General features: G+C 42.6%; 1 protein-coding gene across 18 annotated transcripts in view; it reads right to left on the bottom strand.

The window, feature by feature from the left end:
* Window positions 1–14345, bottom strand: part of AFDN (afadin, adherens junction formation factor) — a 126308-nt gene extending 111963 nt beyond the window's left edge. For 6 of the 18 annotated variants that reach the window (XM_037020919.2, XM_037020925.2, XM_037020924.2 and 3 more), the window contains exon 1: window positions 14078–14345. In XM_037020919.2, the coding sequence (XP_036876814.1) occupies window positions 14078–14182 (105 nt within the window). In that variant the 5' untranslated portion in view covers window positions 14183–14345. The remainder of the gene's footprint in view (window positions 1–14077) is intronic. The other 12 variants (XM_037020927.2, XM_037020930.2, XM_037020928.2 and 9 more) reach the window with 3 other exon arrangements.
* Window positions 14346–17856: the final 3511 nt, after the last annotated feature.

The raw sequence follows: 17856 nt of genomic DNA, 5'->3' as shown, positions 1-17856 counted from the left end.
CTTGCTCACCTCTGCACGACAGGTACTAGATGAATACATATTTGCTGAATGAATGATGCTCTCTACTGGGGATGCACTCCAGGATATCCACAAAGAAAATTCCAGAAAATTCCTTATCGTCTAAAAATTCATCTCAACAGTCTACACAGACGTCCCTGTTCCCCACCATCCAGAGCATTTACCGTATTCTTGCATTGTAAAATAGGGAGCTACTTGAGGAAAGGACCCTGTGCTCAGTAAGCTTTGCCAGCTCAGCACTTACACAGTGACAATTGAATGAGTGGCCTTGGAAATGGAGACAGGGCCACATACAATGAGTGGGAGGGGTAGAGCTTGGCCTCAAGCCCCACTGTGTCAGTGCTATTACTGCCCAAGCTGTCCTGGCGGGGCTGGGGGGGGTGTCTGTTCACATCCTTCCCTGAGAGAGCTGATTACTGCAACCTTTCAGGGTAGACCTAGGCCCTAACAAAGCCAACACACAGTAGGTCCCCAGTGAACACTGCTCTGAACGAATGAACACTGGCTGAGATGAACCAAGAGAAATGTTCAAGCGCCCATAGTTGTAACAGGGCTAAGAAACTAAAACAAACACTTAACAGAATCAGTTTTTCATACCAAGCAGCCCGTAATACAGAAGCCTCGCTAGTTCCAAACTGTTGCTCAGAGGCAGAAACAAAACAAAATTATCACTTTATTAATGAAAAATCTGCGAAGTTTCTCAACAATTAAGATGACAAATTACATGTGGAATTACACACTCAAGACAAAATGTCTAAAACTGTCATTGTACTGATGAATGTAAACACTCCTGGTACATCAGAAACTTGTTTTGAAGTATACAAGTCAGACAAGCAGCATTTGGTGATTTAGGGGCCATGAGAGGCAACAAGAAACAGCAACCTTTTAAAGTTGAATGATATTTTATGCTAGAATATGAGCCACAAAAATCGACAAGCAAACACTTCGCCAAACTAATACAAGTAAGTAAAATATGACAGGTGAGAAGGTGAGGCTACAGCACCTTGTTACCCAGTGACAACAGGTTAGGAGGACACCTTGTTTGCTGTTGACACAAACTGTATGCTGATAGGAGGTTCTTGTAATCCATTATTCAGAGTCCTTGACTCATTAAAGAAAGTACACTTCCCATCGAGAAACTTCCCCCACGCTTTACACTCTTTCTTACAAGAGAAAACAGGCTCATGACCAAAGAAGTGAGTTTGTATGATCTAAGGTCCACGACGCTGTTCTCCAAACCTGCTGCTTCATCTGACACTTCCCCTTCTGGTCTGGGAATGGCAAACATTTGCTCAATAGATCAATGTCAGAATTGTTAGTGACAATCACTGGATTGTCTCTGAAAGACTCTGTTGAAATTCAAGTTACTTGGGGGAAAATCGCTAGTTAACATGCAAACAGAACTTCATGAAATTTAAGTAGCTAAGCCCTAGCAATGATGAGGGCCAACAAGTCTACTTTGTTGTCTAATTTTAAGCACAGACCAGGAAAGGGCTGGGGCCACGCCAACAGAGGAAGCATGCTAAGAGGGAAAGGGACAAAGCAAAAACATCTGGGTAGATGCAGACCTGTCCTACCAACCCTGGATCACAGCCACACCGCCAGAAGAGGGGTTACAACACATCTGGGCCGGAGCCACAGGCAGACTGCCTACCTTCTTTCCCTGAAGCATAGCAAAACTATGTGTGAAGCCATCATATTCCCTCGCACCCCTCACTCACTCTAATTCTTGGTTGCTCTTCAAGATACAAGGGATTCCAGTCTGCATTACAGTTAAAACATGAAGTATGGCATGTGCCACCCTGATACAAAATAGAATCATCTGTCCCAAAGATGGAAGCTGTAATGGGGCTTTAACAAGTCAGGACGACACTCGGCACACCCATGTATATATGTATATATTAGATGTACACAGCATATATGCACATAATATACAATATAAATAAAACAGGAAAGATGTCACTGTTATGCCTAAGCTTCTTAAAACCAAGCTCTAAATTATACTATTTATAAATTATTTTCCCATAAAACTTCTAAACACTGCTTTCATTACAGTGATCTTAAACTTCTAATTCTACAAACACAGTGGTTATGAGAAGCTTCTAGACTCAGACTGGGTTCAAACCACTGCTTCGCACCTTACTACTACTGCATCCCCCTGAGCACGCACTGGCCACCCTGAGCCCTGGTTTCCTCACTGCAGCAGCGCCCACTCCCCAGGGCTGCTGGAAGGGCCAAGGGCGCCGCCGAGCATGCACAGGTACATGGGCGGTAAGTGCTCACGAGGTGACGACCACGTTCACCATGAGAACGACTTGCAGGCTGTCACTAACCAGACTCCTGATGGACACACAGCTGGTTAAGAAACATGACTCACTACTGGCTAAAAATGCAAATAACGAATAAGACACAACTAAACATACAGGCACACATCACACATTTTCCAAATAGTCTAAAATAAGCACATTACTTTCAAAACAGAAAAAATTTAATGTATAATCTTACTACAATGAAGGCTCCATTTTATTCCACTTCCCAGTGACATTGCTCCTTTATAGCTGAAGGTATGTGGTAACCATGCCTTGAGCAAGTCAAGTCCATCAGCACAATTTTTCCAACATTTGCTGATTTCACATTTTGGCAATACAGTATTTCAAACTTTTTCACAATTATATTTATGATGATCTGTGATCAGCAATTTCTGTATTTTTGGGGGTGCCCAGATACAACGGTGAACTTAATAAATCTTGTGTATATTCTGACCACCCCACCAACCAGCTGTTCCCTAGTGTCCCCCTCTCCTGAGGCCTCCCTGCTCTCTAAGACACAACAATACTGGAATCAGGCCAGTGAATAACCCTACAATACCCTCTAACTGCTCAAGTGAGAGGGAGATGCACACCTCTCTCATTTCAACCAAAAGCTGCAAGTGATGAGGATGAGTGAGGAAGGCGCATCACAGCCAAGACGGGCCTAAAGCTGGGCCTCCTGCGCCCGCCAGCCAGCCAGGGTGAAGGTCTGGAAGGAAATTTATGTGCTCCTCCGGTGAGTGACAGGGAGGTGAGGCAGCCCTGTGCTGGCGAGGACCAAGCCTTGGTGGTCTGGGTGGAAGATCAACCCAGCCGCAGCACCCCCTGAAGCCAAAGCCTCACCCGGAGCAAGGCCCCAGCTCTGCAAGGCAGCAAAGGCTGCGAGAGGGGAGGAAGCTGTAGGAGAAAGTCTGAGGCCGGCAGAGGCTGGCTCTGAGGCTCCAGGAAAGGGGGTCTCCATGGCATCCGAGTGCAGGTGAGGCCGCAGGAGCTGGTGGGGGAGCCGCAGCAGGTGTCCCAAGGCCCCGCTGAGGGGCCCCGTGAAGGCGGCTGTGCCACCCAGCAGGTTTCCCAGGCAGACAGAATGGCCTTCTGTGGGGAGAAGATGCCATCCAGGACCTCCACAGCTGCAGAGGAGAGTCAGTGCCCGGCCCCACAGCTTCCAAGGACAGGCTGGCTCTCGTTGGGGGCAAGTGCGGCTTGGGACTTTAGGTTGAAGCCAGCACTCACTGGGCATTCCGAAAATCCTTGGGTTTTAAGAATTACACTAAGTGTACTCTGCCTGTGCTCTAGAAATGGAAAAACAAAGCCTGGATGACCAACATGGTTTACTGAATATTTTAAGCCCACTGTTGAGACCTACCGCTCAGAAAAAAAACACCTTTCAAAATATGACTGCTCACTGACAAGGCACCTGGTTACCCAAGAGCTCTGATGGGGATGGACGAGATTCATGTTTTCATGCCTGCTCACACAACATCCATTCTGCAGCCCGTGAACCAAGGAGTGATTTCAAGGTTCAAGTCTTTTTCTTTAAGAAACACAGTTCATAAGGCCATCACTGCCATAGACAGTGATTCCTCTGGTGGATCTGTGCAAAGTATATTGAAAACCTTCTGGAAAGGATTCAAAATTCTAGATGCCATTAAGAACATCGGTGATTCATGGGAAAAGGTAGAAATATCAACACTCACAGGAGTCTGGGAGAATCAATGTCTCATTGACTCCAGCCCCCTGGAGGACTCTGAGGTCCCAGACTCCATGGGAGGAAGTCAGTGCAGGCGTTGAGGTGACAGCAAGAGAACTAGAATTATAAGTGCAGCCTGAAGACAGGACTGAATTGCTGCGTCTCATGGTAAAACTTGACTGGATTAGAAGGTCCTTCTCATGGAGGAATAAAGAAAGTGGTTTCTCGAGTTGGAATCTGCTCCTGGTGAAGATGCTATGAAGATGCTGAAATGACCACGAAGAACTCAGAATATTATATAAACTTAGTTGATTAAGGAGCAGCAGGTTTGAGAGGACTGACTCCAAATTTTAAAGAAATTCGACTATATGTAAAAGGCTGTCAAAACAGCATCACATGCTACAGAGAAATCATTCACGAAAGCAAGAGCCAATCAGTGTAGCACACGTCACTGCTGTCTTACTTCAAGGAACTGCCACAGCTACCTCAGCCTTCAGCAGCCACCACCCTCATCAGTCAGCAGCCGTAAACATGTAGGCAAGTTCCTCCACCGGCAAAAAGATTATGACTTGCTGAAAGCTCAGATGATGGTTAGCATTTTTTAGCAATAAGGTATTTTTTAATTAAGGTGTGTACACTGCTTTTATTATAGGCATAATGCTACTGCATTACTATGTCATGGTACAGAGTAAACATGACTTTCACACACACTGGGAAAAGAACTCGTTTGACATGCATCATTGTGATTTTTGCCTTATTGCTGTGGTCTGAAACCAGACCTGAAATCTCTCTGAGGTATGCCTATAAATGCATTAACTCCTTCCTATGTAACTACATTTTCAAGAACATACTTTAAAAATAAATTGTGAAATAACATCATAAAAATTTTTAATGCTTTTCCAGATTTACTGTTCTTGATATACCCCAAGTATCAATTCCCCAATTAACAATTTCATGAAGGTAATAAAAAAATTATTTTTAAAACTGAAATCACCAAGTTTGGCATAAAAACACATTAACCGTACATGAACTCAACAAGGCCACCTTTGCCAAACTTAAATTAAAAACACATTTTTAAATATTCAAGGTTCTGAACATTAAATGTGGTAAAAACACTGTCCATGGTACTCTTGGTATCCTCTGCCTCTAGAAGCAAAAGTTTAGCTGATTTACAAAATTAATTTATCCAGCAATTAAGATTTCTTATCTGTACTTTATTACTCAAATTAACACAATGATTACTAATAAACAGGTTTCACTAAGTGATTAAAAATAGTATATTAGCAAAATAATTTACTAATGCTATCTATAAAAAGGAAGTGGTAACCAAAATTTCAAAATATCTTACACCTAGCAGTGAATTAATAATACATTTGCTACAAAGAAATTTATCACTGAGTAAATAATCATATACTGCTAATCTGAAGCATAGATATTGTGTATTTTGTGTTTACCACACGCATTTTAAAAAGTAATATATTCACATTATTTTGAAGAAAAATGGTTTTGTGCATGGCAAGTTTTGGAATATAAATATATATACATATGAAATATAAATATTATGTGAATTCATGAAAACATGTATCTGTGCTTGTGCATTTATCTTTCTATCCATCTTGGGAAATATACTAAAGCTAAGGGAAAATACAACTAGCAACAGTAGAGAGACATCCTGGCATGGTCAATGGTTGGCATGACTCAGAGCTGACGTTTGGGAAGGGGAGACAGAAAGCACAGAGCTGTACCAGGAGACAAAGTCCACATCAAACAACACCTGCACCTACCTCATTACTTTGCATACATTAGATATGACTGTTCTATGAATGAGAAATCAACCCATGGGCAGAATGGCCTGCTCACATCCTCAGTGAACTACAGTAATAAAACTCTGTGGACCACCATGTTAGCTAGGTGTGGCCAGCATTCCTCACTTAAGGAAAACGTAAATGCCTGCATCTTATTACTGGTAAGTGAAAATTAAAATTGGATTTATAAATATAGAAAATAAGCAATACATAATACACAAAATGACGAATTAAGATATGTTGAGATCTACCTTTTGTCATAATGAACCCTATATTCACATTTTAAATGTTACATGTTAATTTTGTAGCCCTACTTGGGAAAATACTATGAATATAGAACTTAATATCTACCTTAGAATGTATTTTAAAAATTGGCCCAAACCAAAATTCTTAAAACCCATCACTAAATATTCTTGGGAAGCAGCCCACAAACTCTAGTCCAGGAATCCCTGGGGTCCACCTGAGGCAGAAACTCCTGTCATTCTGATACTCAGCGTCAGCCTCTCTCTCGCTGTCGGCAGGTGTGCTCTGGTCTGAGGCGCTGACGGGTAAATGGAGTAGAGCATCTAGGCAGTAGCATCAGATATTAACAGTCACATATTTTTCACTGCTATGCACTCCTTTTAAAAAAGGCCAGTTGCTAAGAATGTCTTTGATGAGACAGAAAAGTGATTAATTTTCTTGAATTCTGACTCCTGAGTCCATGTTTGTTCAATAGCCTGTGTGCCCAGATGGGACATAACAGAAAGAACTTCTACCTGGGCCAGAGGGAAAGCCTGATGGGTCTCCCCACAGAAAGTGCCGGGGCCCCTGCAGAAGCTGTGAACGAGTGTGCCACTCTCTTCCAGGAGCACCATTTTCACCTGAGTGAATGGTACGCTGCGGCTGCTTGGGGCTGTGTTTTGGCAGGCATTTTCTCAGGACTGAGTGAAGTCAGCCAGTGCTGCCAATGATAAAATTTGAGTTTTGATAGGAAATTCAATGTTTTGAAAACTTGTATCCACCACTGTGCACTTGAGAGCTTCCCAATACTCAAGATTTTTCTGACTGGTGGTGATATGAACAAATAGGGTATTCTGACAGTTGTTTAAAGAAATTTGTCAACATTTGGGAAATCCACTTAACTCAGTGAACCAGTATTTTCCAATCGGCCAGTGCATGATGGCATAAAACCATGCCTGGGTAAAAGAGTCATTCAAAGTGCAAGACAGACAAGCAGGTGGTCTGTAACAGACTATGAAAAATATTTAAAAGAATCTTCCAAAGGAGAATTAGCACAAATGAAAATAAAGAACTTAGGCTCAAATTAAAAGCATTCATGTAACTGATTCTTACTTTTATTATCAACATCTTTTAATAATTACCCCAAGTTTTTGCCAACACAAAAATTCGTTATTGTGAAAAATGTAATGTAACCTAAGAACTCATTAAAGGGTTCATGTAAAATCATGGGGCATTGTATACTCACATGAAATCATGTTACATTTTGTAAGCAGTGTTCTAGAAGTCCAGGGCACTCTGAAATTTACCCACGTCATTATATCAACACCTATCTAAAAATAACATATCTGAAAGACATCTGCCTGATGTATAGATCTTATACTGGCATATATATGTAGGGAAGTTGCACATTTTAAGAATGGTTAGATATTTGTGTCCAACAGTCATCACACAGTTGCTCTCGTTTCTATTCTCTACTGAACCTATGGAATTAGTTAAAGCAAGAGAGTAGGAAACTGGCCACCTCAAGTCTCAGTACCAAAGAAGAAATTTTAAGTACACGAGAAGAAATTTTAAGACAGGAACTTTGTTGGTTCTCCTGTAAAAATCAGGAAATAGAAATAGTAAGTAGGTCATCACGGAAAGTACCACTATTAGCAAACAAGGGTAAAGAGAAAGTATATTCTTGGGAGGAACGAGCAGTTTAAATTTGCAAAGAGCAAAGTCTGATTTTCCTTTAACAGAACATGCATGAAATCAAGCCAGGACAGAACTCTGAGCTATGATTCTCAATCAACCAGGCCACACAGATGGCTCTGACCAACAAACTACCTGACAGCAGCACGTGAGCATTTTTTTCAGTCTTAATTTTGGGGGTCAAACTCTCTTCTGGTACAAGACACAACTCTCAGGGAGCTTTAGGAGCAAGCAGGACTGCCTCTGGAGGAAGAGCCCATTACCCTGCTCACACTGCAGGCAGGGGCAGGGCCAGACCCCACAGTGCAGTGTCTGCTTCGGTGTCCCTCTGCCCTACCAGGATGAAGATGACTGTGAAATGGTCTTGTCCCATCTGCCCAGGTCAACTTAGAAGTTTGACACCTCAGGAACTGGAAAAAGTTAAAACGAATTCACCTTGTTCACACCTAGAGTTAACGGAGACAATCCCAGTTTATGCCTGTTGTCCTCATATAATCATTACTCACGGAAGTGTTCCATAAGGCCACTCCAACTAAGTGCAGTGACAGCATTTACAGAGCAAAGCGTGCTGTGTATATTCAACCTCAAAAGAGCAATGCAAACAAGTGCAACAGAAGTTTGTCTTCACATTGTGGATAAAATGAAGGTTCCTGCAGCCAGGATTCTTACCTGGCCCTAGTTAGCTAGCTCACTACATATGTGGGCAATGCATCGTTATTGACTCTATATAAAGAGCTCTGCACAATGCTCTGGGCAACAGTGGCACGGCTGCAAGGCTGAAGGAGAGCAGAGCAGAGGCTGGAGTGGTGGCAGTGCTGAGGCCCAGAGGACAGCTGTGAGGGCAGAGAGGCCCAGAGGACAGCTGTGTGGGCAGAGGGGCCCCGAGGCAGAGACCGGCTTGCTGCATGCAGACTTGCTCTGAGTGGACGAGATTTTGGGGACTGACTTGCCACCATGGAAAAGAGTTGGGTATGACCCTTTCACCTTAAGAACATTCTACTGTCATTTCTTTGGTCACACTGAATCCATAGTGAACTTGCCTGGGGCTGAAACCCATTGGCAAGACACACGGCCTATTTTCTACAAGCCACACGATTTAATTTTCTTTAACAGTAAGTTTTTTTTGAGTACAAGTACAGAAATTTTGGCTACATTCCAGTCACAGTAAACGATCTGATCTCAGTTCCTCTAAACAGTTTCATTCATGACACACACTTGTAAACTTGGGAGTACAAAACTCCAAGTTACCCTTGTCTTTTGAAATCAACTTACACTGGGAAAATCAATCCTTGGTTTATAGATGAACTACTTCCACGTGTGTTTGCCTCCACCTCATAAAATACATTCACTTTCTTAATTAAATTATAATACGGTTTTGGTTCATCGCATATGCCAAAATGAATGAAGTTTTATATACATTATTTTGCTGCTAGAACAAAACCTCAACCAGATTACTTGGGCTAGGCAGACATCCTCCTCACTAGCTTTCAGCCTGCTTTATTTAGCCCCCAATATATGAACAGAAATGTTAAGAAACAGCTTCTGCTCATGCATAAAGATGGCCCAGCTTTGACAACATGCCCGCTCACACATGTGGGCAGACCAACTAGAAGCCCACCCCTGCATTTTCAGGCCCTGCACTCAGTGTTCACCACAGCCTGGGGTCACACCAGAACTGGTTAATGGGTCTGTGGGATCTGGCACACTGTGAGGTGCCACTTGTAAATGCAAATGTGTCAAGCAAATTTTCATCCTCATTCTAGGCATCTTTAAGGTGAATGAGTATGTCCTAAATACAATCAGCCAGGAGATTAATAGAAATAGCAAACTTTTGAACAAAAATCAATCGATTCTACCTAACCAGAAAATTATTTTTAATTAAGAGGTCAGTTTAATGCTCCATTAATACTACATATCCATTTTACAGTTATAATAAGGAAAACAGGTTTATATCAAAATACTTGCTATATTACTTGCTAGCGTTTTCTGACATTACACCAAAATTCAAGTCTGGTGAAACTATAAGCAAATTAACAACCCATGCCACTGAATAACAGCCAAGACCTAGTAATAATGCTATACACACTACCATTGCTCAGTTAAATCCTTACTGACATAACCCTAAACCTTTTTTCTTAAGCTTCCCACCAATTTGGTACCACACCCTGTGTGACTTACTATATTTTTTCAAGAATATGAAAGACCCACTTCTGCTACTCTATTTACCACAATTAAAATTTGATAGTTCCAGAAAGGCCTATAGTTACAACATTTACATTCCACTAAGTCTACAAATGGCATAAAAAGTAAAATCATTGTTCACTGGCAGGAAGACAACAGATTGAAGCTAGTCTGGATGCAGGTTCAACTTAAGATAATAAACGATGACAAGGACTCCACCCCAGACTCACAAGCTCACACCTGTGGAACACAAATGTTACCCAGTTATTACAAGAAATTAAACAAAGATGAAAAAGAGGTTATAACCATTGAGGTTCAAGTTATCAAAGGAGTGGCAATGCCTGCTGCCCAGCTCAGGATACCTGAGTCACCACAGAGATCTTCTGAGTACCAATGTTTACTAATACGGCTGTTGTTTTCAAAACCAGTTTCAAGTATAGTTAAGTTGCATGATAAAGCAGTTACAACCTAAGCATTAGTCTGCAATATAGATTTAGCTATAAATATGCACTTACTACCCCTTCACCTAAGGACTTCCTACCCCACCTCTGCTGACAAACCAGAAGTTATTTTTTATACATGCCTCTGGGTAAAGTGAATCACCACATTACTCTCAAGATTAATTAGAGTATCAAAACATACTCATCTTTAATAAAGGTGAGAATGCACACACAGATCCTAGGTGACTCTTTCCCATCAATGTAAAAAGCAAGCAATGAATACAGTAAATAATAAACAAAAGAAATAACTTTAAGTATCTCATGAAGCAAAGTGATTAACTGCCAAGCATAGTTTTTGCACTTCTGCCAAAGAGTAAGACGTGGTAATACCAATCTTTAATAGCCTAACAGATAATTTCACAAAGTAAATGCGCATCCCGTATTTTGTCAGGACTAAGAGTATCTATAAAGGAAGCCATATACAATGTTCTTTCCACAAAATGTTTACTGAGCACCTACCACGAGCAGACCTAAGAATTAATGTTTAAGAAAATAAAACTCTAAGGTCTTGCCCTCGTGTAATCACAGAGAAGACACACAAACCAATGGCTGTAATGAAAAAACTGGGATAAATTAAACATAGATCACCAAAAAACAGGGAAACCATTGGGTAATCAGAGAAGCCTTCCTGTGGGGAGGTAATGGTACGTGAAGATTAGCAACGAGGACTCTGCCCTAATAGAAAACTCTTAAAAGAAATTAAACCTTAACATTAAAAAAAATAAAAGGACAGAACTAGCCAGCTTTAAGAAGCTTTCATTATGAGCTGTAGGTTTCCACACTAATCAAGATATTAATTCAGCTTTACATCAATCTCCTGATGGTAAGATACATTAAGTTTGGAGGATCTACTTATTTTAAAACTCCAAAAGGATACAGGATCCAAGTGGGAAAAGAGCTGAAAATATGCAACGATAAAACACAACTTGTTTCTTTGAAAGCCCTCCTTTTATACACAAATGAGAATATGAAGGAAAAAGCACACTAAACCAGGTTGACTTTAAAACGTACTCTAATTTTCCTAAAAAAAGTAAATGTAATCCAAAAAGCCAAGTTCATCTTCCTAAATATAGAAACCACAGAATTATTAGAGGTTATCAAGGCTGCCTGAATCCACCAATCAGATGACTAATGGAGTCATAAAACTTGACAATAGATACTCGTCACTGTACTCCATCCAAAAAGGAAACAAAGGAAAATTAAACCACAATTATACCCTCATATACTACATAAAGATTATACAAATATATGAATGTCTTAAATCATATTCATACAAATCATATTCTATAGTAAATTAGCTCAACATTTACTGAACATAAAGGCCACTTTAAGGCTTACATTCGTGTAGAAAACTAAGTAGCATGATTTGTGCTGGCCAAATAAGAGTAAAAATGCATCATTAATTGGTAAAAAACTTTAGACAGTTTAGATACAGCAGATTGAAATCAAAGCCTTGAAATATTAGAGTATTATTATTAGATAAGGTTACCTACATCATGATCAAAGACATAACATGTTAAATGTGAAGCTTAACTTTCAAGACCAGAATAAATTTAATAGTATGCAAAGCTTCTCCAGAAAACAAAATACAAAGTGTGAAGTAGGTGCTACATAATTAAAAAACTAAGAAAAATTACATAGGACATTTTAAGAAAGTAGTTCATTCATGAAAAACTTTCCCATACAGAATCATTTCTAAAAACAGATATGTTAAGGTGTAAGTGAGGGGAGGAACTACTGAGGAAATTCATAATCATTTTCAAAAAAGGATCCTTCAACCTTTGCTTTGCTTCAGCACATGTACACAGCAACTTTACACAGGCTGAATAACTGAAAAATGTAGCTCTCCAAATGACAGGCCAGTTTTAACTTTAACAGCGACTCATATCTCTAAGAAAATAGAGAATTTCAATTGAGTACTTAGAAATGAACTTTAATGAAATCAACTAACTACAATGTTTCTGATTTAGGATTTTTTAAAATGCCAACTCAATCTAAAATCCCAAAAAATAAATTCAGTGATCTATTAGCACTGAACTGAGAAAATACTCCTTTTTACAACCAGACTTAGGAAATCTCTCAAGACAAAACAAAAATCATAAGTAGATCTATTTCAATTAAAAAAAAACTACGTACCAAGATAATATTTTACATGTGAATTTTCTTAGCCAGAGACAGTAAAAATGAACTAATTCTGAAAGACAACATAATCTTGAAAGCTAAAGTATTGCATATCACCTTTCAAAAGTATGCCAGTAAGTCCGAAAGAAGACAACTACTAGCACTTAACTCAAAGTCATTTGAGAAATGAGTTGTGAATCAAGAGTAACTTAACCCATCAGTGATCAATTTGGGCACCTGAACCTACTAAGTTTATATTAGCATTCAGCTAAGGATTAAGAGGGGTGGCTCTACCCACGAAGGCAAAACCAAGAAGGGTAAGTAAAACTCAACTTTATTAAAAAATATGAACTGGGGCTTAATGATAAGGGATTCAATTTCATGAGAATGTTTTACTAAACATGATTGGCACCTAAAAGCTGCTGTTTGAGTAAATGTTAACTTTCAGTTACCAATTAGAATAACAAACAGGTATTATTAAAATAATTTTCTAGGGGCACAATCCTGTGTAAGGTGCACTTCTTGTTAAAAGTTTGCGCAGCAACTACAAGAATGAAATCCAAGCCTACACGCTGCCGGCTGGGAAACCCTTGCGGCCTGACTCTTCACCCTCTACCTGTTCCCGCATAACCTCTCCTGTCCCAGAGAAGCTGGACTCAACACTGCTTTGTAAAACTGCTGGGACTCCTACTGCAGCTACGCTATAAACAACTACCATTGTCCTGGGCCAGCTAGTGTGATTTCCTCCTTCGCGCGGGAGCACGCCCAGCACTGGCCGCCCCCCGCCTCCCGCCCCTGGCCCCAGGGCCTCGCCCCTCCCCGGCCCCCAGCCCCACCCAGACCCCGGACGCGCGGACAGCCCGGCGGGGGAGGGCGCTGTCCCTCCACCCGCAGCGACGGTGCCCAGGGTGAACCTGCCTTTGCACCAGGGCTCAATACCGGGCTGCGTTATCAGCAAATGCGCGCAAATACAACTACTTTCCTGGTATTTACTCTACACTCGCCGTTGGCAACCCCCAAGTTTTCACGCCTGAAGCAAAACACCGCCGGTCACATGCTCGACAGGGTGACAAAGGTCCGAGTCACCCACAGCCAGGCGCGCGCGGACCCGCGCAGAGGGCGGGTCCGGCACGGCCGCCTTGCTCCGCACGGCCTCGCGGCGAAGACCCTGGCCCGCCGCGCCCGCAGCCTCGCTCGCGGCCCCACCCCCGCCCCGGGACCCCGCCCGCAGCCACGCCCCGGCCCGGCCAGCGACCCCGACCCCGAGCGGCCTATGGCCGCCGCCGGCGCTGGAAGCCCCGACCCCCGGTCGCGACCCCGCTCCCGACCCTCACCTCACACCCGGGACCCCGTCGGCGGCCCGGCCCGAGGCCCCGCCCCCGGCTCCGGCCCGCGACCACCCCGCCGGCACGTGACCCCCGGCCCGGCCGCGACCCCGAAGCGGGGCGGACCCCGCCCCCGGGCCCAGGCCCCGCACACAGGTGATCGCGCACCGCCCCGGGCGGGGGTCCGAGGGGCGGGGGCCGGCCCCGCGCTCACCTCGGTGGGCTGGCTGATCTCGAACAGGTCCAGCCGGTTGGCGTTCCAGTGGTGGATGATGTCGGCCAGCTTCCGCCGCTCCTCGTCGCGGCCGCCCGCCGACATCCCGGCCGCGCTCCTCGGCCCGCGCCGCCGCGGCGTCGCCCGGGCGTGGAGCCGCGCGCCTCAGGTCCGGGCCCGGCGCCGGCTGCGCGGCGTGCCCCCCTCCGCTCCCGCTGCGGCCCCGGCCCTGCAGCCCCGCGCCCGCCGCTCGCGCCGCCTCAGCCGCCCGCCCCGCGTCCGCCCCGCCAGCCGGTGTGCGCCCGCTGCCGCCCCGCCCGCCGTGCGCGCCCCCGCGCCGCGTGCCCGCCCCCGCGCGCCCGCCGCACCTCGGCCGGCCTCCGCGAGGTGCTGCTGCGCCGGCGGGCGGCGGGGGCGGGGCCGGGGCGCGCGATGGGCGGGGCCAAGCGGTCAGGTGCGCGCCGGCAGGTGCGGACGCGCGCGGGCCGACCGGGCCCTGTCCACGCGCGTGTGCTCGCCGCGCGGAGTCCCGCGGTGACTCCGTGTGTGCTCCGGAGCCCACGCAGGCGGCCTCGCCAGCGGCTTTCTCTCGAGGATACGTTACTGCGTTCCGTGCCTCCCGCCGCCTCGCCCGAGGACCCCTCTGGTGCCTGGAGGCTCCGGCCTGCCGCCCTGGTCCCCGCACTACCGTCCCAAATTGCTCATTCCGTGCGAACTCGCAGCGCCCCGCTCCCTTTGTGTGCAGCGGCTGAGAAAACGCATCTCTTTCAAATTTTGCCTGCAAACGCTCCAAAGACGTAGATAAAGGATTTTTTTTACACGGTTAAAATAATAAGTAGTAGCAGGGCGGGGGAGTCGTCTGTGGGCCTCACTGCTGGGGGAAAAGGCTACGGCAACACGATGTTAAGGCCTCTATGCGTCCCAGTGGATGGGGGGGGGGCCTAAAATTAACCTAAAGAGCAAGTTTTGTGAATTTCAGGGATGTTTGTTTAATTAAATGTTTTCTTTTTAATTGTCCCATCCCCCCAAAAAAAATTCTGGCTGCAGAATACCTGACAGGAAACTACATTCCCCATGCAGTGCTCATCCAGTCTCACATTATCTGTGATGTGCTGTAATAAAAAGCTATCGTCTTTGAAATACCAGAGCTGAGTAATGAAAATAGTGAGCTCTATTTGACAAAGCCTATTTATTTTTGTCACCGCTTTGTCTTCTCCAGTGTGGAGATAATTTTCCTCTCTACCAATTGGATTCCTTCTTTTGTAGGGAAGAAAAGAATTCTGTCATCCCTGCTGGGCTGGCCTTCAGCTTTCTTCTCAGCTGCACTGGTATAGGGCAGCCTCATAAGGAGGCTTTTCAGTAAAGAAGCCTGAGGTGTTGAACCAGTGCCATGGGGGAATGAATTCTTCAACAGATCTCTAGTCTTCTTTCTCAAAATTAAAGTATGGTGACCTGCAAAAAAGCGTATGTGTATGAATGGCTTCTGCATGTTCTGGCATTCTGTTCCTTTATGCCTTTAAGTTCCCGTGCTGCTTTTTAGACTCAAGATGTTTTTTTTGTTTTTTGTTGTGGTGGTGGTGGTGTGAGAATCATGGTGTCCATACAGCTGGAAACTGTCTAGCTTGGGTCCACATATGTCACGTGGGTCATCAGCCACAGTGTCAGCTGAGTTCTAATAGAAAGAGCTTTATTCCTGATGATGCTATTACCAAGAATGATTTGGCTCTTGGAGTAAAGAATTAGTTTGCAAAGCTGGAAATTAGATTGCTGGTGTCCAAAGTAGTTATATGTAGTATTGCTAACAAGAAAATTCAGAAAATAAGTATGGGCTCCTTGCAGTGTTTTTTTAATAATAAAAAAATATATGGCATATGTAAAATGCCTACAGTACAATGCATATAGGATGTTGTAAGTCAGTGTAATTATTATTGTTTTCTAACTCTCATTAAATATCCCTGTTTGTATTGTGTGAGTGGTATAGTGATATCCAAACTACAATTCATAGGCTGTCCCAACCAACATTTGTTGACAAATGTTTAAAACCAGCCGAAATTCCATAGAATACCTGTGATTCTCAAATCATGAAGACTCTTGGAACTAGTATATATTTAGGCCATGAACATTTTCAGGCCAAAGTCTTCCACTGTCATTGTTCAGGACTCCAACATAATATGCAGAGCCATATGTTAATTTTGATAATACATTATAAGACTAATAAGCAGACATAATGTTCATCTTCTATTTTCAGTGTACTGCTGAGTTCTGTTCAATTTAAGAAATAGTATTTAAGTCCTATTCAAGAAATGCTGTTTGGAAATACAATCATGTGGGATTTATTATTAACCACACCTTATAGCACAGAAACTGAGATGAAGGATGGAAGACTAGATTGAAGCCAAACAAAGCTACAGAGGGTGAGGTTGAAAAACCTTTTTGCTTTATCTGTGAGCCCATTTTTTCAAATTTATTTTCCACTTTATATTTAACTTTTAGGTTTTTTAAAGTATTTTTAGCTATCCATTTAAAATGTAAGGGCTCCTATTTAAACTTCACTGATACACAAATGTTTCTAAATATTTATTTCTAAAATCTAACTGAAATCTTAAAGTATAATGTAATGGGAATAAATATTTGAGAACACATAAATAATAACGTTTTAAATTTCTAATTGAACTTTGAACATTAAAAAAAATTTTGTTTGAAATATGAAAACCAGGTTCTAACCAAATATAATAAACCTATTTTTGGCTCTGGGAAATGGAAAATAACAGGAAAAAGATTAAAAGCTTAATCCATCACATAAGAACAAAGAGACAAAGGTATCAACTATATTTAACTATATCAACTATATTTAATGACCTATAGGTCATTTAATTTTCTAGCTACCAATAAATTTTATATTGCAATAAATTAATCAAATTTTGAAATATTTCAATCCAATATTTGTACAAATCGTAAGCCCTTTTACAGAGATATCAATTCACTGGGCGGTCTTCAAACAAAAATTAAAAGGATATAATAAAGTCACAAATGGCAACATTTCTGGGGCAGAGTACCTCCACAGTAGCCTATGCATATGAAAATTAATCTAGTTAATTAATCTAGAAAGTTAAATATCCAAACTTTTCCTTAGCCTAGCCTATGGCTAGCTAGGTCAGTGTTGTTGATTTAGTTTTAAAAAGAGAGAGAGGGATGGATCACATGTTAGCCCACAAAAAGAAGTTTTAAAACATTTAAGAAGTTTAAAATCACAGCAAGCATCTTTTCTGACCCCAATAGTATGAAACTGGAAGTCAATTACTGGGAAAAAAAGCACAGATACATGGAGGCTAAGAAGCATGCTACTAAACAACAATGAATGGGTCAGTGAAGAAATCAAAGAGGAAATAAACAATACTTGGAGAATAATGAAAATAAAAACAACAATAACAACAATTCAAAATCTATGAATGTGGCAAAAGCAGTTCTAAGTGAGAGTTTTATAGAGTTGGAGGCCTACCTCAAAAAAGAAAAAGAAAAATCTCAAATAAGCAAACTAACCCCACACCTAAAGGAACTAGAAAAAGAAAAAGCCCAAAGTTAGTAGAAGGAAGGAAATATAGAGATCAGAAAAGAAATAAATGAAATAGAGACTAAAAATAAATTCAAAAGATGAGTGAAACTAAGAGCTGGTTCTTTGAAAAAACTGATAAGCCTTTTAGCTAGATTCATTTAGAAAAAAAGGTAGAATACTCATATAATAAACTCAGAAATGAAAGAAGTTACAACTGACAACACAG

This window comes from Manis javanica, chromosome 13 (assembly GCF_040802235.1).
Source record: "Manis javanica isolate MJ-LG chromosome 13, MJ_LKY, whole genome shotgun sequence".
NCBI classification, from domain to species: Eukaryota; Metazoa; Chordata; class Mammalia; order Pholidota; family Manidae; genus Manis; species Manis javanica.
The sequence above is the reverse complement of the archived record's forward strand: the minus strand, read 5'-3'. Positions and strand labels throughout refer to the sequence as shown.